Raw genomic sequence first — 19487 nt, 5'->3', positions numbered from 1 at the left:
GGTTGCTGGGTTTTGAGTCATGATTTACTCTTGCTGCAGACATGGAAGCAGTTTGCCTTCTCCCAGCCAGAGCCTGCCTGCCTCAAGCTGCCTTGCTGGATGTGAATGGAAGGTAAACAGGCAGATGGGCTCACAGGTTAAACTTCAAAACCAGCCTGAAGGTTTATCCCTGCAGATGAACTCAAGCCAGAGGCAACCCTGGGGCAGGACTCAGCTCATGAGATGACAGATGAAGGATGTTGGGTACAGCTTTCACAGCTGGAAAGGGAAAATTGGCCAGAGCTGTGGCCTCAGCTGGAGGAGCACACCAAGCATGCAGCATGGGCCACCTCGGGCACCTCTGCAGCATCAGAGTGGATTCACTCTCCCAGTGCCCAGGCTTCAAGAGGATCAGTGCTCATGGGTTTTCAAGACAGCTCAGGCTGCTGCTCAGCCCAGGGCTTGGCTGTACAACCACACAGGGTGGTATGTGTAACAAGCAGTGCCACTGTCTGCAAGATGAAGCATAAGCCAATAGACATGTTTGAGCACAAATCCACTGTCCTTCAGAAAATTATTCCTTTTCATGGATTTAGAATGGCTTCAAGACAGAAAGACTTGCCCCAAACAATGCTTGTGTCAGCACAGGGGTAGTTGGGAAGGCTTTCTTGTATGTAGGCTGTTTTCTCTCACTGGATGAAGCTGTTCCAGACTCCAGCCCCATTAGGATGTGGACTGAGTGCACCTCCTGGCTACATGGGACAGCTCAGACCACAGCTTGGGTCTAAGGAAAAGCAGGAAGGTGAGCACAGACTGAAATCCATTGCCATGTTTCACATAAACAAAGCCAGGGAAACAAATTAAAAATCAGAAAAAAACCCCTAAAACAAGTATTCTTAGGGATATAATTGGATGCTCAGAAAAATCTTCCTTGAAAAATAGTAGGGACAGGTAAGACATCTTCCCCTGGGAGACAAAGGCATTGTGACAAACTGCAGAGCCATGGGGCTGAAGTTTGTGCTGTTCTGCCAGAGCATTAAACCTGCACCTAAGCTTTCCCTTCCAGTTGTTCTTCTGAGGGGAAAGCAGAACCATCCATGAGATCTCTTTTCACCTTCCTCACACATGCAAGAACAATGTGCCTTTCTGTGGACAAAGCCTTGAGTCACTGCTCCCAGGTCACTCCCTGAGGGCTGAGCAGCTGAGGGCTGCACAGACTGAGCAGAGAAAGGCTGTGACAAAAAGCTGGAATCATTACACCTTCTCCCTTTCTGCTGGAAGTAAACATTTCTGCAGTTCAGGAACTAGTCAGAGGGAAACAGCATAAAAATGTAGGTAGTTGCTGCTGTTGTCACCATCACTGGTCACCTCTTTTCCAGCTGAGACTGGGAGGTAACACCCAGCCTGCCATGTCCCCACCAGAGCAGGAAGAATTGGGGCTAGCACAGCCACTTTCAGGGCTAAATTCTTGTCTCTGCCTTATTTCCAGCACTCACTCCATGCACAGCTTGTGACACGAACAGAGCGGCACCCAGCACATCCCTTCCAGATGCTGGAGGCCAGGCTGGGAGTGGTGTGGAGCTGGGAACTCTTGTCGCCAGAGAGCAGAGAGAAGCCCCAAGGCGTGCTGAGGGTGTGCACCTTCTACCAAAACCACGAGATGAGTGGTGTAAAATCATAAACAAGTGAGCATTGGTCAATTTACAACAGGATCACAAAAATCCAGCCTTTACAGGGAAGTGAATTAGCAAGCCCCAAAGTCTGCCACTGGCCTAGACACACAACCTAAACCTGAAGGATTGACGCAGTTCTGGAATGGATGCCTATGAAACCTGAAAATCCAGGATTTTTTTTATGACTTAAAACCAGTCACATTACATACATTTTATTTAATAAAAGTTAAAAACACGTACAAAAATGCAGTTCCATTTCCGTAAAATATAGGCTCAAAATAAAAAGCCAGAACAGTAGAGTTCAGGCAGTAAAGTGCAAAGACAGCAGCTATGCCAGTCATGCTTAATCCATAAATAACCCTTAGACAGCAGCAGGAAGGAACAGGCAGAGCAGACACAGGCACAGCTATTCACGCACATCCACAGGGAACGATCCACACATCCCAGAGCGGGCTGCCAGGAACTGCAGGCCAGCCTCACCCAAACAAGGAGGGAGCAGCTGCTTTTCCACATCGTGACACACATACATGACACACTTTTGAAAAGTCTGTATTCTCCAAGTCCACTGTTTCCCCCCCGCCCCGTAATGCAAAAAACATGACAATTTATATAATTATGACAAGAGTTTCCAAATTGTTTTCTCAGGTGAGCACCATAAATAATCAGTCTGTAAAAAAATGAAGTGCTAAACTGGCTACTAAACTGAGACAGGACATGCTTCCCCTGGTTAAAAGCATGCAAAAACAGCATCCAAAAGCCAGACTTCTTCTTCTAAGAGATTTCTGAGGAAAAAAAAAAAAAAAAGTAAGAGCAGCAACATCTTTGTTCACCACAGAAACTTGGAAAACTAGGTAGCAACAGAGAACAGCAACACCACGAGGATCCACTTCACCAGGCAAAGAGGTTCCAGCTGAGCCCTTTGGAGAGTCCAAAGCAAGGTCCACACACACCCACTGGCACGTACACTGGGATTACAGCACGTGTCAGTGAACAGGGTGTGGGCCTTTACAAGGTCAGGCACAAAAACTTAGTACACTTAGCACAATACTCCAATTTAGTGCAGTTTGAAAACTTACCACTGTTAATTATAACTATAGATTTTAGTGTAAAAAATAATGACATAATCTGCTTTAACTGAAACAGGTCTCTGCCAAGTCAGCACTTCCATAGATGAGATACATGCTTTGCCCACCCTGGGAAGCAAGACCAGGATTTCAGAACAAAGCAGTAAAAGAGGGAATGCATTCCTAGTTATGGACAGTTGATGCATATAGGAAGAACAATCCTCCTCAGTGCTCAACTAAGCTTCAGTGCAGGAGTGGCTGAAGGGAGAAGAGTCCAGAAGGAATAAGCACTCCAGAAATATTTCATTCAGGGGGGGAAGTTGTCTCCCAGCAAAACAGCTAGTGCTTTGCTGTACTGTCAGCTCTGCTACAGTACAGACACACTCCTCCTGCCCTTGGGAATGGAGCAGTCCGACTGTGCTACGGGCATTTTGTTACTCACACCATGCTATTACAACACAGCACTCCTGCAGCCATTGGTTCCATTTCTTAACTACCATTACACTTTGTGTAAAAGAAAATCCATTCAACAGGGAGAGTGTATTGTTTAATAGAAAAGGGTGATTTTATACAAAGTACTGTGGAGAAGTATAAGGCCACATGAAGAGCATCATCAAGTTGACATGGTGGCTATTTCTTAACTCAAGACACATTAGTATTTCCTCTGGTGCATTGATACAGGTAAAAGAAAGCCTTGAACTATAAGGTGCACAAGCATCCACAATACAAAAAAACCCTTTAATTTTTTTATTTCTCCTCTACTCAAAAAAATATAGAGACCCACTAATTTTTTATGGGCTATCTTGCCATTTTTGCATTTTTCAGTTTATTTTGATATGTTGATTTAGTAGGACCAAAAATAAAGCATAATTTTTAGTGTCAACATTTCTAAACAGTGTTTGTGCTTCTACCTCCATGAGAGCAGTCTGGCTCCTCCAAACTTTGCTTCAGTGGAATGTGGACTAGAGAATGCTTCTACCAACAGCCACATCGGCTTCTACTTGCAAAGGGTATGAATTCCTAAAATGTTGAGGATTTCAGCACTTGTATTCTCAAATAAGGTCATTCTGGTTTGGTTTGTTTTAAAAATTACTGACTCACTTTGATTTTCAATCTACCTGCACAAGGAGGGTGTAAGAGCACTAGCCCATGGCAGGATCAGGATTTGCAAGTGTGAAAACCAACCAGTATGTTATCAAATGGTAAGTGTTTATAAAACACTCTGAATGCAATAGTTTGGGTTTACTGAAAAGGAGTTTCCAAAACTCTGGGTCTCATCTAGCGCAGCCCTACTAATGCAAGTAATTTGCCTGCATAACAAGACCAAAATGAACAAATACAAAATATATTTGGTATAGAAAATAGTACTATAAAAATTAAAAACCACCCTGTTTTACTGTCCATCAAAATATTAACAGCAAGCATTACAACTTTTTTTAACCTATTGCCAAAATAATTTCCAAGGAGTTCTACTTTCCTGAAGTGCTGGTGATTGCAATTGCCCAAGTACTGAAAAAAAATCCAACAGGGAAGGGACGAGGAAATATGATAGATTTCTCACATAGCACTATCAACAGAGGACCTAAACTGCAGGAAACTAAAGTACACACAAACACGAGGAAAATAAAAGCCATTGCCCATTCTGCTGTTGCCATCAGAGCTCTTCCTGATCCTCAGACAGTGTGCAGAATGTGCCTCTTCACTCTAGCCCTGGCAGGCAGGTGATGGCACGGGGATGAGCATACTCAGCGCACTGCTGCTGCTGCTCTTGGGTTTCTCTGCCGTGGCAATCCTGCTGAGTTTGCCAAGCTCTGTCTGCCAGCTGGGGGTCTTCTTGGTGGCCATGTGGCGGCGGGTGTGCTTGGTCAGGTGGTCGCTGCGCATGAAGCGGCGCTCGCACACCGGGCACGAGAACTTCTTCTCGCCCGTGTGCGTCCGGCGGTGCCGCGACAGTTCATCCGAGCGGGCAAACTTCTTGTCACAGCCCTCCCAGTTGCAGCTGAAAGGTTTTTCCCCTGCAGGACATAAAGGAAGGGTTTGTTACTTTTGAGAAGCTGTGTTGCAGTCTTATCAAAGGGTTAACTTCAAATCTGCCTTGCAGAAACCAGTGAGTTCACAGAACTGCTTATCTGTGTAGTCAATGTAAGATTAAGCCAAAGTTCTGTTCCAGAGAAAAATAATAGCTATCATTTCTACTTATTTCCTTGTATCTCTCTTTAGTGTTCTTTAATCAAGTCTGGTTTTTCAGTTGTCAAAAATCCCAGTTTAAAGAAATAGAGCATTATAAAGCTGCCTTATCTGCTGACTGAACTAGAAGCAAGCCCCTGCCCCCATCCCCATGCATCCATATCTCTCTTGCTGCAGCATGTCATCCACAAATACTGTGGGCAAACAGGAAGCCTGGAATGGAGCCTCAGGGTCCTGCTGCTCCAGTGATCCAGTCCTGCACACAAACACACCAGCAAGCACTCCCAAGCAAAGCCTGTCCTGCCAGCCCCCAGAGACCAGGAATGGAAGCAAGGCTGCCCACATCATCTGCTGCTCATCCTGGGCCACTGCTGAACATCCCACCTGTCCTGAACAACCACAACTGCAACTACTGCCTGCAACTCCCGCAGGGCTCCAGATAAACATGCACCACGTGGCCCAAGATTTTGGGGACACTTTGGAGCAGAAGAGAAGGGGCTCAAACAGGAAGGAAGCCCCACAGCAGTGTTCTCACTCCAGGTATTGAGAGTAAAAGTCTGTGTCTTCTGGATGTGCTATGATCTAGCTACTCAGTGTGCAGAGAAAAGGCAGAAAAAGAAAGCTGAACTGCTCCTCCTCCTGATCCTGTAATGGGAACTGGCTAGTGAGGGGTCAGTGTGTTTCACCTGCCACTGATGTCTTAACCACGATACAGGGGCACACACAGGCTCCCTATGGATCAGCCATGCACACAAAGCAAGGCACTTGCTGATAGTCTGTTTATCCTGGAGCATCAGGTTTAATTCAGCAGCCTCTCAAGCCAGGAGCAGAAGCATCATTCTACCTCTGAATTATGGTTTACAAGAATTATCAGCTTCATGTAGAGGTTAAGCTCTTTCCCCAAAGGAACTGTAAAGAAAAGCTGCCAAACTAATGCAACTCCTGTCACACAAGCTGACACCCAATAAACCAGTGACTGTGGGGTAACAGCAGCCAGGGGAGAAAAGCCAAGGAAAACCAAAAATAGGCATAGTGGGAGATTGGTATAGAATAGTTCTGTCTATCCTTCAACATCAAAAATAATCCCTGAGAACTCAAAGTTAGTTTTAATTTAACAAGATCATGGAAGCAGAAAAAGAGTAAGTAAAACACATATAGACTGTTTCCCCACTGACCCAATTTATGGAGCAAATCACTTCATATTAATTACAATTAATTTTCATTTACCACTAAAATTCCCCTTTTGCAACTGAATAAACTGTTACATTCCTGTAGGAGCTCTGCTTCCTAACGCAGCAGCCCAGAATCTCAATGCATTCCCATTTATCCTACACAAAACTCTGGGGGAACAAAAAAACCCCCAGTTTTTTCTCTTTTCTTTTACTCACGTAACAATTAAGACCAACTACCTGTACTGTGTTATGCCTACAGCAGACCTCCCCAAGCTCCAAAACAAGGGACTTGCACAATTCATTTCCATCTAGTCCAGATGGCAGGATTCCACTTAGATCTAAACACATGCACACAGACAGCAAAGCTTCACTCCAGCTAAAGCCTGTGAAATTCAACTAACACTACAGGGTCAGCTGAGGTCTCAGAACAAAGTACATCTTGTTTTGCCTGTCCATGGAGAATGAACATTCCTTCCATCCCCAAGATGAGCAAAAGCTTCCCTATCACCTGCTCCTTCCCTTTCCCAGCCCCTCCTTGCAAAGAGCCCGCATTTCAGCACCCCACACGAGCAGAGCCCCTCGCACGCACCGGTGTGGGTGCGCAGGTGGGCTTTGAGGTGGGAACTCTTGAAATAGGTTTTCTTGCAGCCGGGGAAGTCACAGACGTAATTCCTCCGCCTGGAGAAGTCCACCTGGGGGGCACAGGTCTGGCCAGAAGCGATGAACACGGGAGCAGGGGCGAGGGGCAGGAGCTTGGTGCTGCCCACAGTCACCAGGGCCTGCGGGCACGGCGGTGCCTGCGTGACAGCGGGCTGTGGCAGAACCAACATGACAGTCCCCTGAGGCACAGAGGGGCCCATGAGCACAGGCTGGGGGAGCGGGGCTGTCTGGGGCAAGATGGGCTTCATGGGAGTTGAGAGTGCTGGAGCTGAAGGCTTGACATAGGCATTAATCATGCTGCTTTGTCCATTTAAAGGGATCATTTGACAGAGAACCTGGGGGCTTGAGACGGGGGCAGGTGTCACTGGGGTAGCTCTTTTTTGCAAGTCATTCTCACAATTCTTTGGTAAGTGGGTTTGTGGTGAAACAGGCCGGACTGGTAGTTGCCCTTTATTGGTCACAATATCACTGGAGTCATGTGCATAAGGCTGATGTGCCGGAGAGGTTTTGTTGATCAAATCATCCGCAGCCCACGTGTCCTGTGGCAGTCTGGAATGTTTTGGGTCATCTGCTCCACACCAGTCTCTGGAAGTGCTGTAGCCTGAAGTTACCTTTGTTTGCTCTTGCACGGCAGGAATGTGATGGTAAGCAGAACTATCACCTGTGTGCCGTATGACACTTGTTGCCATGGCCCTGCAGGGCTGAGGAGCAGGGAATTCAGAGATCACTGGCTTCTGCCTGCACGGTGGCCCCACGCTGGGAACAGATGGCTTGGGGGTGAGAGAGGCACCGGTGGCTGACGTGACTGAGCAGGCAGCTGTGTTTGCCATGACAGTCCTTGGTTTGGAGTAAGTCACCTGTGAGGACAGGAGCGTGGCTGCCGACATCTCAACGAAGTCAGGGCTGTGCGGAGGGGTCATGCACTGCAAAAAAAATCCACACCAGTGTGCATCAGTTCAATTCCACAGCACAGTTTTTCCCTATTTTTACTCTGAAAAATAAAATTACACACCCTCTCCCAGCATCTCAGAATGTGCCTCTTAGGACAAACTGAAAAAAGTATACTGCTGTGGTTTAATCCCAGATGGCAACCAAGTCCCATGAAGCTCACTCATCCTCCACCCCCAGAAGAATGGGAAGGAGAGTTAGAAAAAGGTAAAACATATGGGTTGAGATGAGAACAAATTAATAATTCAAATACAGGAAAATACAATAATAAAAATATAAAAAACGCAGATAAAGACAGAGAGAAATAAAGCTCAAGAGAAACAAATGATGCACAGTACAACTGCTCACCATCCACCTGGCCTGATCCCAAGCAGTGACTGGCCCCTTCTGGCCAACTCCCCCCAGTTTATACACTGAACACAATGCTCTATGGTATGGAATATCCCTGTGGCCAGATTGGTCAGCAGTGTTCTACCCATGCTCTCTCACAAGGCTTCTCCTCCTCACTGGCAGAGCAGGACACACTGAGAAGTCCTTGGTTTAAGTGCTGCTGAACTGTGCTTACTGTAAAACATCAGTGTGTTATTAACATTATTCTCACCTTAAATCCCAAACACAGTACTCTGCTAGCTACTAGGATGAACACTAACTCTATCCCAGCTGAAAACAGGACAATATCTACCCCATATTCTATGCCATTTACATCATGCCCACACTTTTCAATACATCCCAATTAACCACCATTATTTTTCTTGTCTTTTGATACAGGTATCATTCCCTTAGTCTGTGGGCCATCCCTCTAAAACATCTGCTGAGCTCATTCATGCATTGCTTTGGGCTCCAGTTCAGGGCAGGAAAGATGGTGTGCTATGTTGGACTGCTGCCTACTGAAGTTAGTTCTCATTCCATCACTGTTTGTCCAGTTTCATCAAAGTTTGTTCTTCATTAATCTGGATGATTCCTACTCTAATACCCCCGATGTTGCGTGTAGCCAGCTCAGCAGTGGTGACATGAGTGTTATCATACAGTCCAAATCACTGGCTGTTCTCACACAGAACCAGATCCCCTGGAACAAAACTTTGGACTTCCCTATCCTCCCACATTACCCACCAAGTGCAGCCAGGTCCTTCAGAACAGCAATCCCATGGATGGGGCTGTCATTGCCTGGTGCAGGAATAACTCGGATTGTATTCCCCAGAAGTTTTTTTGTGTGCACTACAGGGATTTTATCCCCTTCTACACTATGTAGAAGTTTTGCTCGAGCACAGCTGGCAGATCCTCTAGTGCTGACTGCTCAGGTAGCCTTTGCTAAATGTGTATCCCATTGTTTGAAGGTCCCACCACCCATTGCTCTCAGTAACAGTCTCTTCTATCATTCAATTTTCCTGGAGACTGGCACATGATAGGGTACGTGATAAACCCACACAATGCCATGCTTTTCAACCCAGGTGTCTGTGAGGTTGTGTTGAGAATGAATCCCCTTGTCTGGCTCAATTCTTTCTGGGGTGCCCTGTTGCCATAAGACTTGCCTTCCAAGGCTCAGGACAGTGTTCCAGGCAGTGGCATGGGGCACAGAATATGGTTCCAGTTATCCAGTGGTTGCTTCCACCATGGTAAGCACATGATGCTTGCCTGGGTGGGATTGTGGGAGTCTGATAGAGTCCATTTGCCAAGTGTCCCCATATTTATATTTCAGCCATTGTCCTCCACACCAAAGAGGCTTTAACTGCTCATCTTAAATAACTGAAGAGTATGTTTCACAACTATGGATAGCCCTCCAAGAGTGTCCATGGTCAAGTCCACCCTTGATCATCACCTCATCTACACGTTGCATTTCCTCCTTGATGGCCTCAGATGTCATGGGCTCACCAAGCAATAAATAATTCACTCTGGTGAATCTTGCCAATCCAGATCCACCTGGGCCACTTCAATCTTAGAACTGCCTGATCCACCCATTGGTTGTTTTGATGTTCCTTGGTGGCCCAAGTCTTGGGTACATGAGCACCCAGTGATGTACCCTTACAAGCAGGGTCTCCACCCAGGCAGCAGTATCTTGCCACAAGGCAGCAGCCCAGATGGGTTTACTTCTGCTCTGCTTCCATCACTGCAACCACCACCACAGGACATTTGCCACCACCCGTGAATCAGCACAGAGATAAAGCATTGGCTGTTCTTCCTGTTCAGCAGTGTCTAAAGCCAATGTTCACCTCTGCAAAGTAACTCAATTCACCTTCTCCTTCAGCAGTTTCTGTAATTTTTTGTGGAATACATCATACAGCCACTTTCCATCTTCAATGCTATCCTACAACACAGCAGGAATCAAACAGGGCATATTGTTTCTCATTTTTGGGTAACTTATTACACAATAGAGTCTCTTCAGCACATGTCATCTCCTCAGCAGGTGGCATCCAGGAGTCTGCCTCTCACCAATCCCAGGAGTCTTGGAAGTAATCACAGTGACTGAGGTTTCCTATTTGAGCACCCAGTGTGACCAGCAAGACCCACTGATTCCACACAGCATCAGCTATGTGATGTGTAGGAGACCCATCCTTTGCACATCCAGCCCTGGAATCAGGATGCCAGGGGGAGCTGTGTTCAGTACCAATCACTTCCAAAGCAGCTGGAACCTCTTTGTAAGCTGCCAGTATCTGTTTTACAGCTGGAATACAGTGGGCTGCAGATCCTCAGTACCCCTGACTCCAAAATCCCAGAGGCTGACCAATTCTCCCCTGTGCTTTCTACCAGAGGTTCCAGGTAGGGCCATTTTCTTTGGCTGTGGTCTAGAGCACAATTTTTGTATCTTGTCCTGCCTGGACTGGCCCAAGGGTTGGGGCAGAGTTAATTTTCTGCATGAATTATCTCCTGTTTAAGTTGTTCAAAGGCTTGTTGTTGTTCAGGGCCCCATTGAAATCACTCTTCTTCTGGGTCACTTGACAGAGAAGGCTGACAATCAGACTGTAATTTGGAATGTGCATTCTCCAAAAACCCACAATGCCTAAGCTTGTGTTTTTCTTACTAGTTGGTAGAAGTGTATCTGCTATTTTGTTAATCAAATCCATTGGGATCTGATGACATCCACCTTGCTATTTTATTCCTAAAAACTGGATCTGCTATGCAGGCTCCTGGAGCTTACTTTGTTTTATGGCAGCTTTCAGAGAGATCTGGACTATTTTCTTCCCTTTCTCAAAAACTTCTGCTGCTGTATTGCTCACAAGTGCTCTGGAACTGGATCAGTCCATGGCAAATGGTTCAAAGTTTTGCCATGTGGGTTGGGCACACTGACTTCATCTGGATCTGTGGGTGACTGTGCCTTGCTCATGTCATAAAAAACCCCCCTGGTACAGCTAATTCCCTCAGGTACCTTTCCTTCACACTTGACCGAGTTGCCTCCACAGGCTGAAGACTTGTGACATATTTCCAATCACCTTGTCAGTGCTCTCTTCCCTAGGAAGTCATCCCAACTGCGTGGCTTCCCTGTCTCCTAATTCCAGCTACTAGCCCCACTGGAGCAGCCAGGTGATAATGTGCACACCTGGACAGCAGCTAAAACCTCTTCACATCCCTCAGGGACAGGGACTGAGTGGTTACCTCTTGTTCTGTCTCTTCCTCCATCCAGTTTTTGTGATGGCCCTGCTTCATCCTCCTTCACTAAATGAGCTGACTTTGGTGTCCATTTCTTCTTGTGTACAAGCAAACTGACAATGGCACAAGCTCATCCTCTGGCTCAGCTGCATCATCCCCTGCTGGGGTCTGAGTGGTCACACTGCATGTGCGATGCCAGGGTCTGAGCAGCCACAAACAGTTGCTTAACCCTAAACAAGACCTGAACCACATTCCCAGCTCCTGGTCATTCAAAGACCATGGTTTCAGCATCCCAAGGATATTCAAAATTTCCAAAATTCCCATGCCTGGAGAAGAAGGGGAAGATTGTGCGTGTCTTCTACAATGGTTGGCTCTCCAAGGCAAAAAGGCAAACAGTGTCACTATTGGCAGTTTCTAATAGAGGGTTCCCCAAGTACAGAGGTGATGACAGGGGAGCTGAGAGTATGAAAACCAGATTAGTTTCAAGGGCAGCAGTTCTGTGCTGTCACATAATCCAGTGTTACAAAGTACAACAAAATGATAACCTTAGCCCAGCCCCCAGAGATGATACCATAACACGAGGGGGAAAATACACAAGAAGTAAATTGTTATATAACACAACAACCTTGATAGCAAATAATTCAACACTGTGATCAACAACTAATAAACTAATAAGATGAATCCTGATAACAAATTTGTTTCAGTACAGTCTGGTCAGATCTGTCATAGAGGAGTATCAGAAAGATAAAACTCATGTGTTGACACAAGAACAAGTTAATAATTGGAATAAACTAAAATATAATAACAACAATTGTAATTATTATTACAGGGAGGTACCAAAGAGAGAGAGCAATAAAACCCAGGAGAAACAAGTGGTGCACAGTACAATTGCTCACCATCCACTGACCAATGCCCAGGTCCTTCCCAACATCACTGGTCATCCCAGTTTTTATGCTGGCCATGACACTCTATGGTATGGAATATCCTCCTGGCCAGTTTGGATCACCTGTCCTGGCCATGCGACTTCCCAGCTTCCTGTGCACCTCCTCACTGGTGGGAATCTGAAAAGTCCTTGACCTGGATGGGTTAAGCACTGCTCAGCAACAACTGGAACATCAGTATGTTACCAGCACTATTCTATTCTAGATCACAAACACAGCACTGTGCCAGCTACTAGGAAGAAAATTAACTCTATCGTAGCCAACACCAGGACACTACATTGCCTTATCTCATGGCCATTCTGATTAAGCTCAGAAGTGTATTAATAAAAGGAAGCCAATGAGGCAGCTGTAAACCTGCATAAAACACTGCAAGTACACTCACAGCACCACAAAAAAGTCTTTCATTGCTCCCTTCTCAGCAATGGGCACAGCTGTAAGAGGCTATGAGCAGAATAAAGAGACCAACAATAGACAGCAATACTCCACTTTTCTATTTCAAGCTCCCAGCAAGCCCTAGATCTTTTCTCAACGATTACCTCATTGTTTCATGGCTACCTTTTATATAAAGACAAATGAAACTGCTCTGTCCTTTCTTATTCATCCGTTTCTCTCTATGCTGTCTTCCTGCATCACCTCTTCTTCCTCCTTTCCCACTGAAGGGTATCTCCTGTGCTGCTCAAGAGACAGTGTCAGCGCTGAGCAGCAGGAGATATTATGGCAGCTGCTTGTCAGGCTGCTCTTATCTCAGCCTCTTTCCTCTACTATTCCCCTTTTACCTGGCAACTGCATACTAGAAGCCTACTGGTTGAAATGGGCCTTAACCATCTAAAACCCTAATGGCACCAAGCCTTTTTTTTAATAACTACTTTTGTTGCAACATAAATTGAAACAAAAGAAAAAAAATTGGATTCAACCAACATTAGTCAGCTGGAGTGGACCAGTGTCTGGAGAAATAACAGACTACATGTACAAACACATCGTACAGAAACTAATTAAATTGCCTATTTCATAATGGCAACGTGTACTTTCTCTTACAATGACCAGTGAAGCATAACATCATCAAGGGCCTTTTTTCATACAGTGCCTGCAGAAATGTTGATGCCAAATCACCAAGGCTCACTCTGCCATTCCTACTCAAAGTGCTCCAAGGAACCTACAACAGCCATCTCGACATCCCTGTCAAATCCAATAATCTGTCAGCAAGGGCTTTCACACCTAAATTTAACAAAAGCCTCTACATTTGCTAAACCAGAGACAGCAAAAAACCACAAATTCAACATGCCCACCTCACTACTCTGTGCACAGCACAGGCTGTGGCAACGGGACACCTGAGCAAGCCTGTCTTTTCCAGCCAATTTAAAGCATTGCAGGGATGTGACACCCACATGTTGGGCATATTTGCTTGGTGTGCATGCTTTTCTTACCAGTGTCGATAGACAGTCCTTTGGTAACTCAGCCGGAGCCTCGGCGTGCATTGTGAAATCCCCAGAATCCGAGAAGGGCGTGAGGGGCCTTATCTTTAATGTGTCACCTTTCTGTGATCTTTGCCCCCAGGAGCTCATACAAACAAGGGCTTCAACAGCTTCGATGTCGTTCTGCTCCAAGGTGCTGCAGGTGGACCTCTCGCTGTCATGGCGCTGCCGCTCCCGGATGGACTCGTAGATGTCCACAATGTCAACCTGAGCGCAATCGGATTACCGGCTGTTAGCACGAGTCAGAGCACAAAACTGACACCACCCACACACTGTCTGCTCACAATGAAGGTCAACTGAAACAGATCCCATGCCCGTGGCAAGACTTTTACCAACTGGCTCATCTCTCACTCTCCCCCGAGCAGCTCGTCTCCACATTCCCTTCTCTTAAAAAAAAAAAAAAAAAAAAAAAAGGAAGACATGTGATTTTCCAGGAAAAGAACACATATGTGTGCGGCTCACATTTCCAAGCTTACTTTCCTGGATGACACTGCTCTGAACAAACACATCCCATGCTTCCATACAAGCATAAAAGAGGAAAATCCTGACTTTGAACCTTGTTTAGAGAAGGCTGTTTCCTGAATCCAAAAGACTATTCAGCACTAATCTCATTCTGGAAACATTTAGAAGTTAAATTTCAGCTGCCAGTAAGATGCTTTTAAGGTATGATCGTTGACTTGGAGTACTGCACATCACAAAAGATTTTTAATCTTATTTTTAACAGGGAAGCCAGGATGGGGAAAAGATGGAAGGAAAATAGTTTTCTAAGTACAGTGGAACTGTTTGCATTGTACTTCAGAAAGGCCTGATGCTACATAGGTGCTAGGTATCTAAAACACACTCTGAGTAAAACGAAGACAAATGTAATCACACTGACTTGTTTCCAATTGCAAGCATCACAGAATATTTTTGTGTGCATGTGTACACATGCAAAACACTTGACTTCTCTGCACAAGGATATCCAAACTTCACAAAGCTCTCACAGTGCTTGGCAGTGGCTCCAAAAGCTATGCTAGCCTGATGGGTTATTACTCACATGCCAGCTCAGTCTCAACTAGGCATCCAGGTTCCTCCAGTCTTTAGAAACACCAACTAACCTGAAGGCTGAGATTCAGAAGTGTGGACCAAGCCTCTTGAGCCCACTGCTGTCACACAGAGTGTTTATGTACTGCAGGAAAAAGGTTTTAACTCTATAGGCAACACCACACCATGAGCATGGCCTCAAGCCCTAGAAGGGCATGAAGACATGTACACTAAGTCAATGGGTTTTGTTACTGAGTTAAGTAAGGCGGGATGACCCTTATTCAACAGTGTCACAAAGATGGAAAGCTGTGTTTACACTCTAGGGATGTGCAAGCAAATATGCTAAGCAAAATGGATCAAAAATATTGGTACTGCACTCACAGAGGACTTTCACCTACAACATGAGGTACCAGGCATGGAGATGTCATAATGTGGGGGCTGGAAGGGTTAAAAGCAATGAACACGTTGGAGAGAGACTTCTAAGAATTTCCACTGAAAAACAGTGAGAGGAAAACACGATGTGTGCCTGCAAGCCTGGACCTCAGTCGCCTGTCACACGGGGCCACGCCAGGCGAGGCTCTGCACCGAGCAGACAGTCTGCCAGTGCTCCTCCAAGCGCGCCTGCAAGCAGCCAAGCTCACAGGCTTATATTCTCCAACCCTACGTTTCAGGACAGCAGCTTTCCCTAAAGAAACATTAAAAAAAATGTGCCTCGCTTCCTCAAAAAACACCCCGAAATCCAAAAAAACAACCTCACAAAAAAAGCTCTTTCTGCAGACGAGTGCTGCAGCGCGGGCTCGCCGGCTGCTGCCAGGGAAATGGGCAAGCGCGCCGGGCGCCTGTCCTCACATCACCCCGCCGGGAACGACGTGCGGGATGCCGGCAGGATGGGCACCGGCAGGGATGGGCGGGAGCGCGGGCAGGATGGGCACGGGCAGGGCGGGTCGCCGGCGGGAAGGATGGGGCACGGTCAGGGAGCATGGTGGGCGGGCAGGGAGATGCGGGCAGCGCGGGTCGCTCCCGGGCAGGACCCATCCTGCGGGCAGTGCGCGCTGCAGGGCAGCGGGCGGGCGGGCGGTGCCGCGGGGGCAGCGCGGGTCCCAGCGCAGGCAGCGCCTCCCGCCGCCCGCAGGGGCCCCCTCCCGCTCCCCGCCCCACGGCGGCTGCCCGCGGCCGGGCGGTGCCACCGAAGGGAGAATGGCGCGAAAGGAAGGAGGAGGAGGAGAAGGGGGCGGAGGGCAGCTCCCACCCTGCCGCCGCCCCCGCACGGTGGCTGAGGGAGGGCCGCCCCCCTTCCCTGCAGGTGACCGGAGCAACACCCCCTCCTGAGGGCTCTGCCCTGGCACAGCCGCCCTGCACCCGCTGCCCAACCAAGCCGCTCCCCGCCGGGTGAGTAGCGGTCCCGGCCGAGGCGGGGACGGTCCCCGCACTGTGCCCGCCACCGAGCACGTGCCCGGGCTGCACTGGCGCTGGCCATCCCCACCGCCCCCGCTTCCCTCCCTCCCTCCGCGCGCCCGGTGCTCACCGCGGGCGCATCTCCCATGTCCGAGCAGGGCGAGCCGTGCATGGCGCGGCTCGGGCGGGCGGCGTTGGCAGCGGTGCTCCCGGGCAGCAGCAGCGGCGGCGGCGGGAGCAGCGGCGCGCACACAGCGGCGGGAGCGGCACCCGGCAGCGCCGCCTCCTCCCGGCCCCGCCCGCCGGGAGCGGCGCGGCCGTGCGCTGGGGGAGCGCTCCGAGCGCGGCCTGCGCCAAACAGCGCGGGGGGGACGGCCCCGGCCAATCAGCGCCCGTCGCCGCCCGCGCCCGGCCAATGAGCGGCGGCGGGCGGCGTGATCGCGGCGTGCCGGCGGGAAGGGCGGCGCGTGGGCTCGGCCGGCGGGAAGGCGGGGCGGAGGCGGGGCCGGCAGGGGCGGGGGAGCGCGCGCTGGAAACTGGGGGAAAGGTCGGGGGCGGGCGGCGGCCGGGAATGCCCGCGCGCGGGGGGCGGAGCCGCCGCTGGGCCCCGCCCCTCCAGCGGTGCGTGCGGCGCGGCACGAGCGCTCCCGCCAACCGCCGCCCGCGTGCGTGCGCGGGAGCACCGCCGGTGCCGCGGATTCCCGCCAACCACCGCCGGCTTCCCGCCAACCACCGCCAGCTTCCCCGTCTGGCAACAGCGCCCCTGCTCCCGCAGCTTCCCGCCACCCGCTGCCAGTTTTGCCGTCGAGGTCCTGCCTGCCACGTACGACAGGGAAGGGGTCGGGTGCCTGCCCGGCCACGGCACTACTTTGCCGGATGAAAGATTTGGGATCACAAATAGCCCTAAACTCCCTCCCAAAATCTGTGAAGGGTCAGTGTTATGGATCATTGGATCCGTTGGTGAATCCCAAGGTGGATCCCTCGAAGGCCTCCCCCGGGCCAGCCCAGGATGTAGCTCTTAAAAGCCTTCAAGTCACAACATATATTCTATTAAAAAATGTGTAATCTTCAGTTTTTCCTGTCCCCAGCCCTTGTTTTCATTTTCCAGTGGCAGCTGAAGTGTGTTGGCCCTGTGATTCCCAACAGGATTTGTGGTTGTACTGAGCAGCACCAAGTGCTGGCAGTGGTGGCACGGAGCACAGCTGGGGCAGCTCTGCATCTCATAGCCTGCCATGGGACAGGAAAGACCCGGGTTCCCAGGGGGGATCAGACCTGGGTCCCTATGGAGGGTCAGACCTGGGTCCCCAGGGAGGGTCAGACCTGTGTCTCATCTCAGGGACAGGACAGATGTGGGTCCTACAGGCTGGCTTCGCCAGCACTATCCCAGCCCACCCTGCCCCTTCCCTTATGCCTCCTTGACACAGAATGAGGACAGCAAAAAGCATTTTATCCTGCTGTATTATCTCTATTTGTTCCTTCCCTGGTTTCTCAAGATGTTACATCCTCAAGTGTCCACACAGAGAATCATATTGAACATCTGGGCACCTTCTGCTGTCAGCTTCATTTTGCCACTGGGGTTTATTTGTTCCATTACAGCTGCTCCAAATCCCCGTCCTTCCCTGCCGTCCATGCAGTTTCTAAAGCTTCACTGCACTGTGCTCATCCCTGCTCTCCATTGCTGCACATTTCAGTTTTCCCAGCACTGGCCCATCCCAGCTCACCAAATAAGAAGTGAAAGGGATCTCCCTGGCCAGCTCTCTGTGCATGGGTTTCCAGCAGCTTTCTCTCTGTATTTGCATGAGACTTGCTGTGCTGGAGCCCTGGCCTCTGCTGTGGGATGGGAAGGAAAATGCTGATAATTCAAACTGCAAATCAAGTTCTAACATTGGAGAGTTTTGTTCACTCACAGGAGGGAATCGGTTGTGTGACAGAGAATGGAAAAAGTTTGTGAAAATGCTGTTGGTGACTAAAAAGCACAGTTGAGGTGGCACAGTGGGGACACGGGGTTAGTGCCTCTCAATTGCATGGATCCTTTTCAAGAATAACCTTTAGGGAATTGTAAAATTAGGAAAATACTGTTCTATTTTGCATGTTTTCCAGTTCTGCTGTTGTTGGGAATGGCTTGTGTTTTTCTCCTTGCTGCTTGTTGTAACACATGCAGCTCCTGCTCTAAGCACTCACTCGCACAGCCTTAGTCATTGCCAGCAGAGACTTTTAATTGAGTCAGAGCATCTGAAGGCAGCACAGCACCTCACCAGGGAAGAAGCAGTCACAGGAAAGCAGAGTTGGAATCATTTCTCCTGACTCCCAATAGGGTGTTTCCCATGTCACACACCACAGACTCTGCCTACCTGTTCCAGGTTCCCCAGGAGTCCTCGCTACAGCTCATGGATGCAAGACCAGTTGAAAGAAGTGATGTTACAGGTCTGTGCTCCAACTTGTGCTACAGGGAAAATGTGCTTGATTATGTTCTCCTTGCTGAGCTAAAAATGGCAACTCAAGTTTTTTAAATAAATCTGTGGAACTCTTACCAAAGTCATCTAGTTTGCCTTTCTCTGCTGCTGCCAGCTGAGGCAGTGTTAGATGAGGAAGGAGCACCTTCATCCTCATGTCAAACATCAGGAGTCTGAACCCCACAGAGCCTGAGTCCCCAGCCCTGGCAGCTTTAGAGCTTCTCCCTCTCTCATGACTCCTACTTCTCCCTGCTTTCTTTCCTTTCCCAAGGTTGCATCAAGGTGAATAATAAAGCAGTTAACATTATCCTGCTTCTTTATACTTGTGCCTACACCCACTGATTTCCCCGTGGGTTTCACCCAGCAGCACAGCTTCCTGAGCAACACACAAGTGAGATCCTTGGGATGATCCATGCTGGCTGCAGTTTCCCTCCTTGCAGGTAGTAACCTGGAACAAAGCCCAGGTATGCTCAGAACTCCATTCCAAAGAGCTCAGAGCAGCCTCCCCACGTCAGTGACTGCGGGATGCCTGGCTGTGGCAAGGTGACAGTCCCTGCCTGGCTGTGGCAAGGTGGTGTCCCTCCCAGCAGGGCCATCCTGCACCAGCCCCCCTCCCTGCAGCGCTGCTGCTGCTGCTGCTGCTGTGGTATTCTCTGGATGGGGCTCTCCGAGGACTGTGTGGTTTCATAAAGGGCTGTTTAACTCAGATCCCTGGCAAACACTTCAGAGAAAAGCTGTCTTTGTTGGAGATACACAATGCCTTTGTTCCAAGGTAGGAAGGAGCAGATGTAAGTGGCTGCAGTGCAGGGTTGAGAAGGCTCTGCTCTGGTTATCTTATCCTTTTGGCTGGGATGACAAGAAAGAATCAAACATCCTGTGTGAGTCGCAGGGAAAATAATTAATACTGGAGATGGAGAACAACAAAAGGTCATGCAGGC

At 48.8% G+C, this 19487-nt stretch overlaps 1 protein-coding gene across 1 annotated transcript; it reads right to left on the bottom strand.

The window, feature by feature from the left end:
* Positions 1–1848: 1848 nt before the first annotated feature.
* On the bottom strand, positions 1849–16388 carry KLF11 (KLF transcription factor 11). The gene is made up of 4 exons (XM_054630310.2): positions 16227–16388; positions 13631–13885; positions 6665–7658; positions 1849–4731 (listed from the first exon to the last, which is right to left on the bottom strand). The coding sequence occupies exons 1-4, from the start codon at positions 16266–16268 to the stop codon at positions 4421–4423; spliced, it is 1602 nt and encodes a 533-aa protein (XP_054486285.2). The 5' UTR covers positions 16269–16388; the 3' UTR covers positions 1849–4420.
* Between the last annotated feature and the right edge of the window lie 3099 nt (positions 16389–19487).

The sequence above is a fragment of the Agelaius phoeniceus genome, chromosome 3, assembly GCF_051311805.1.
Source record: "Agelaius phoeniceus isolate bAgePho1 chromosome 3, bAgePho1.hap1, whole genome shotgun sequence".
NCBI classification, from domain to species: Eukaryota; Metazoa; Chordata; class Aves; order Passeriformes; family Icteridae; genus Agelaius; species Agelaius phoeniceus.
This window is presented reverse-complemented; position numbering and strand designations above follow the sequence as displayed.

Bases quoted from the DNA above. Each gene is read 5' to 3' on its own strand.
- KLF11 (XM_054630310.2), bottom strand. From the start codon at position 16,268: ATGCACGGCTCGCCCTGCTCGGACATGGGAGATGCGCCCGCG. The intron at 7,659-13,630 runs GTAAGAAAAGCA...TTTTTTTTGCAG, and splicing joins AGGACTGTCTATCGACACTG to TGCATGACCCCTCCGCACAG. The intron at 4,732-6,664 runs GTGCGTGCGAGG...TATGTCCTGCAG, and splicing joins CCACCTGCGCACCCACACCG to GGGAAAAACCTTTCAGCTGC.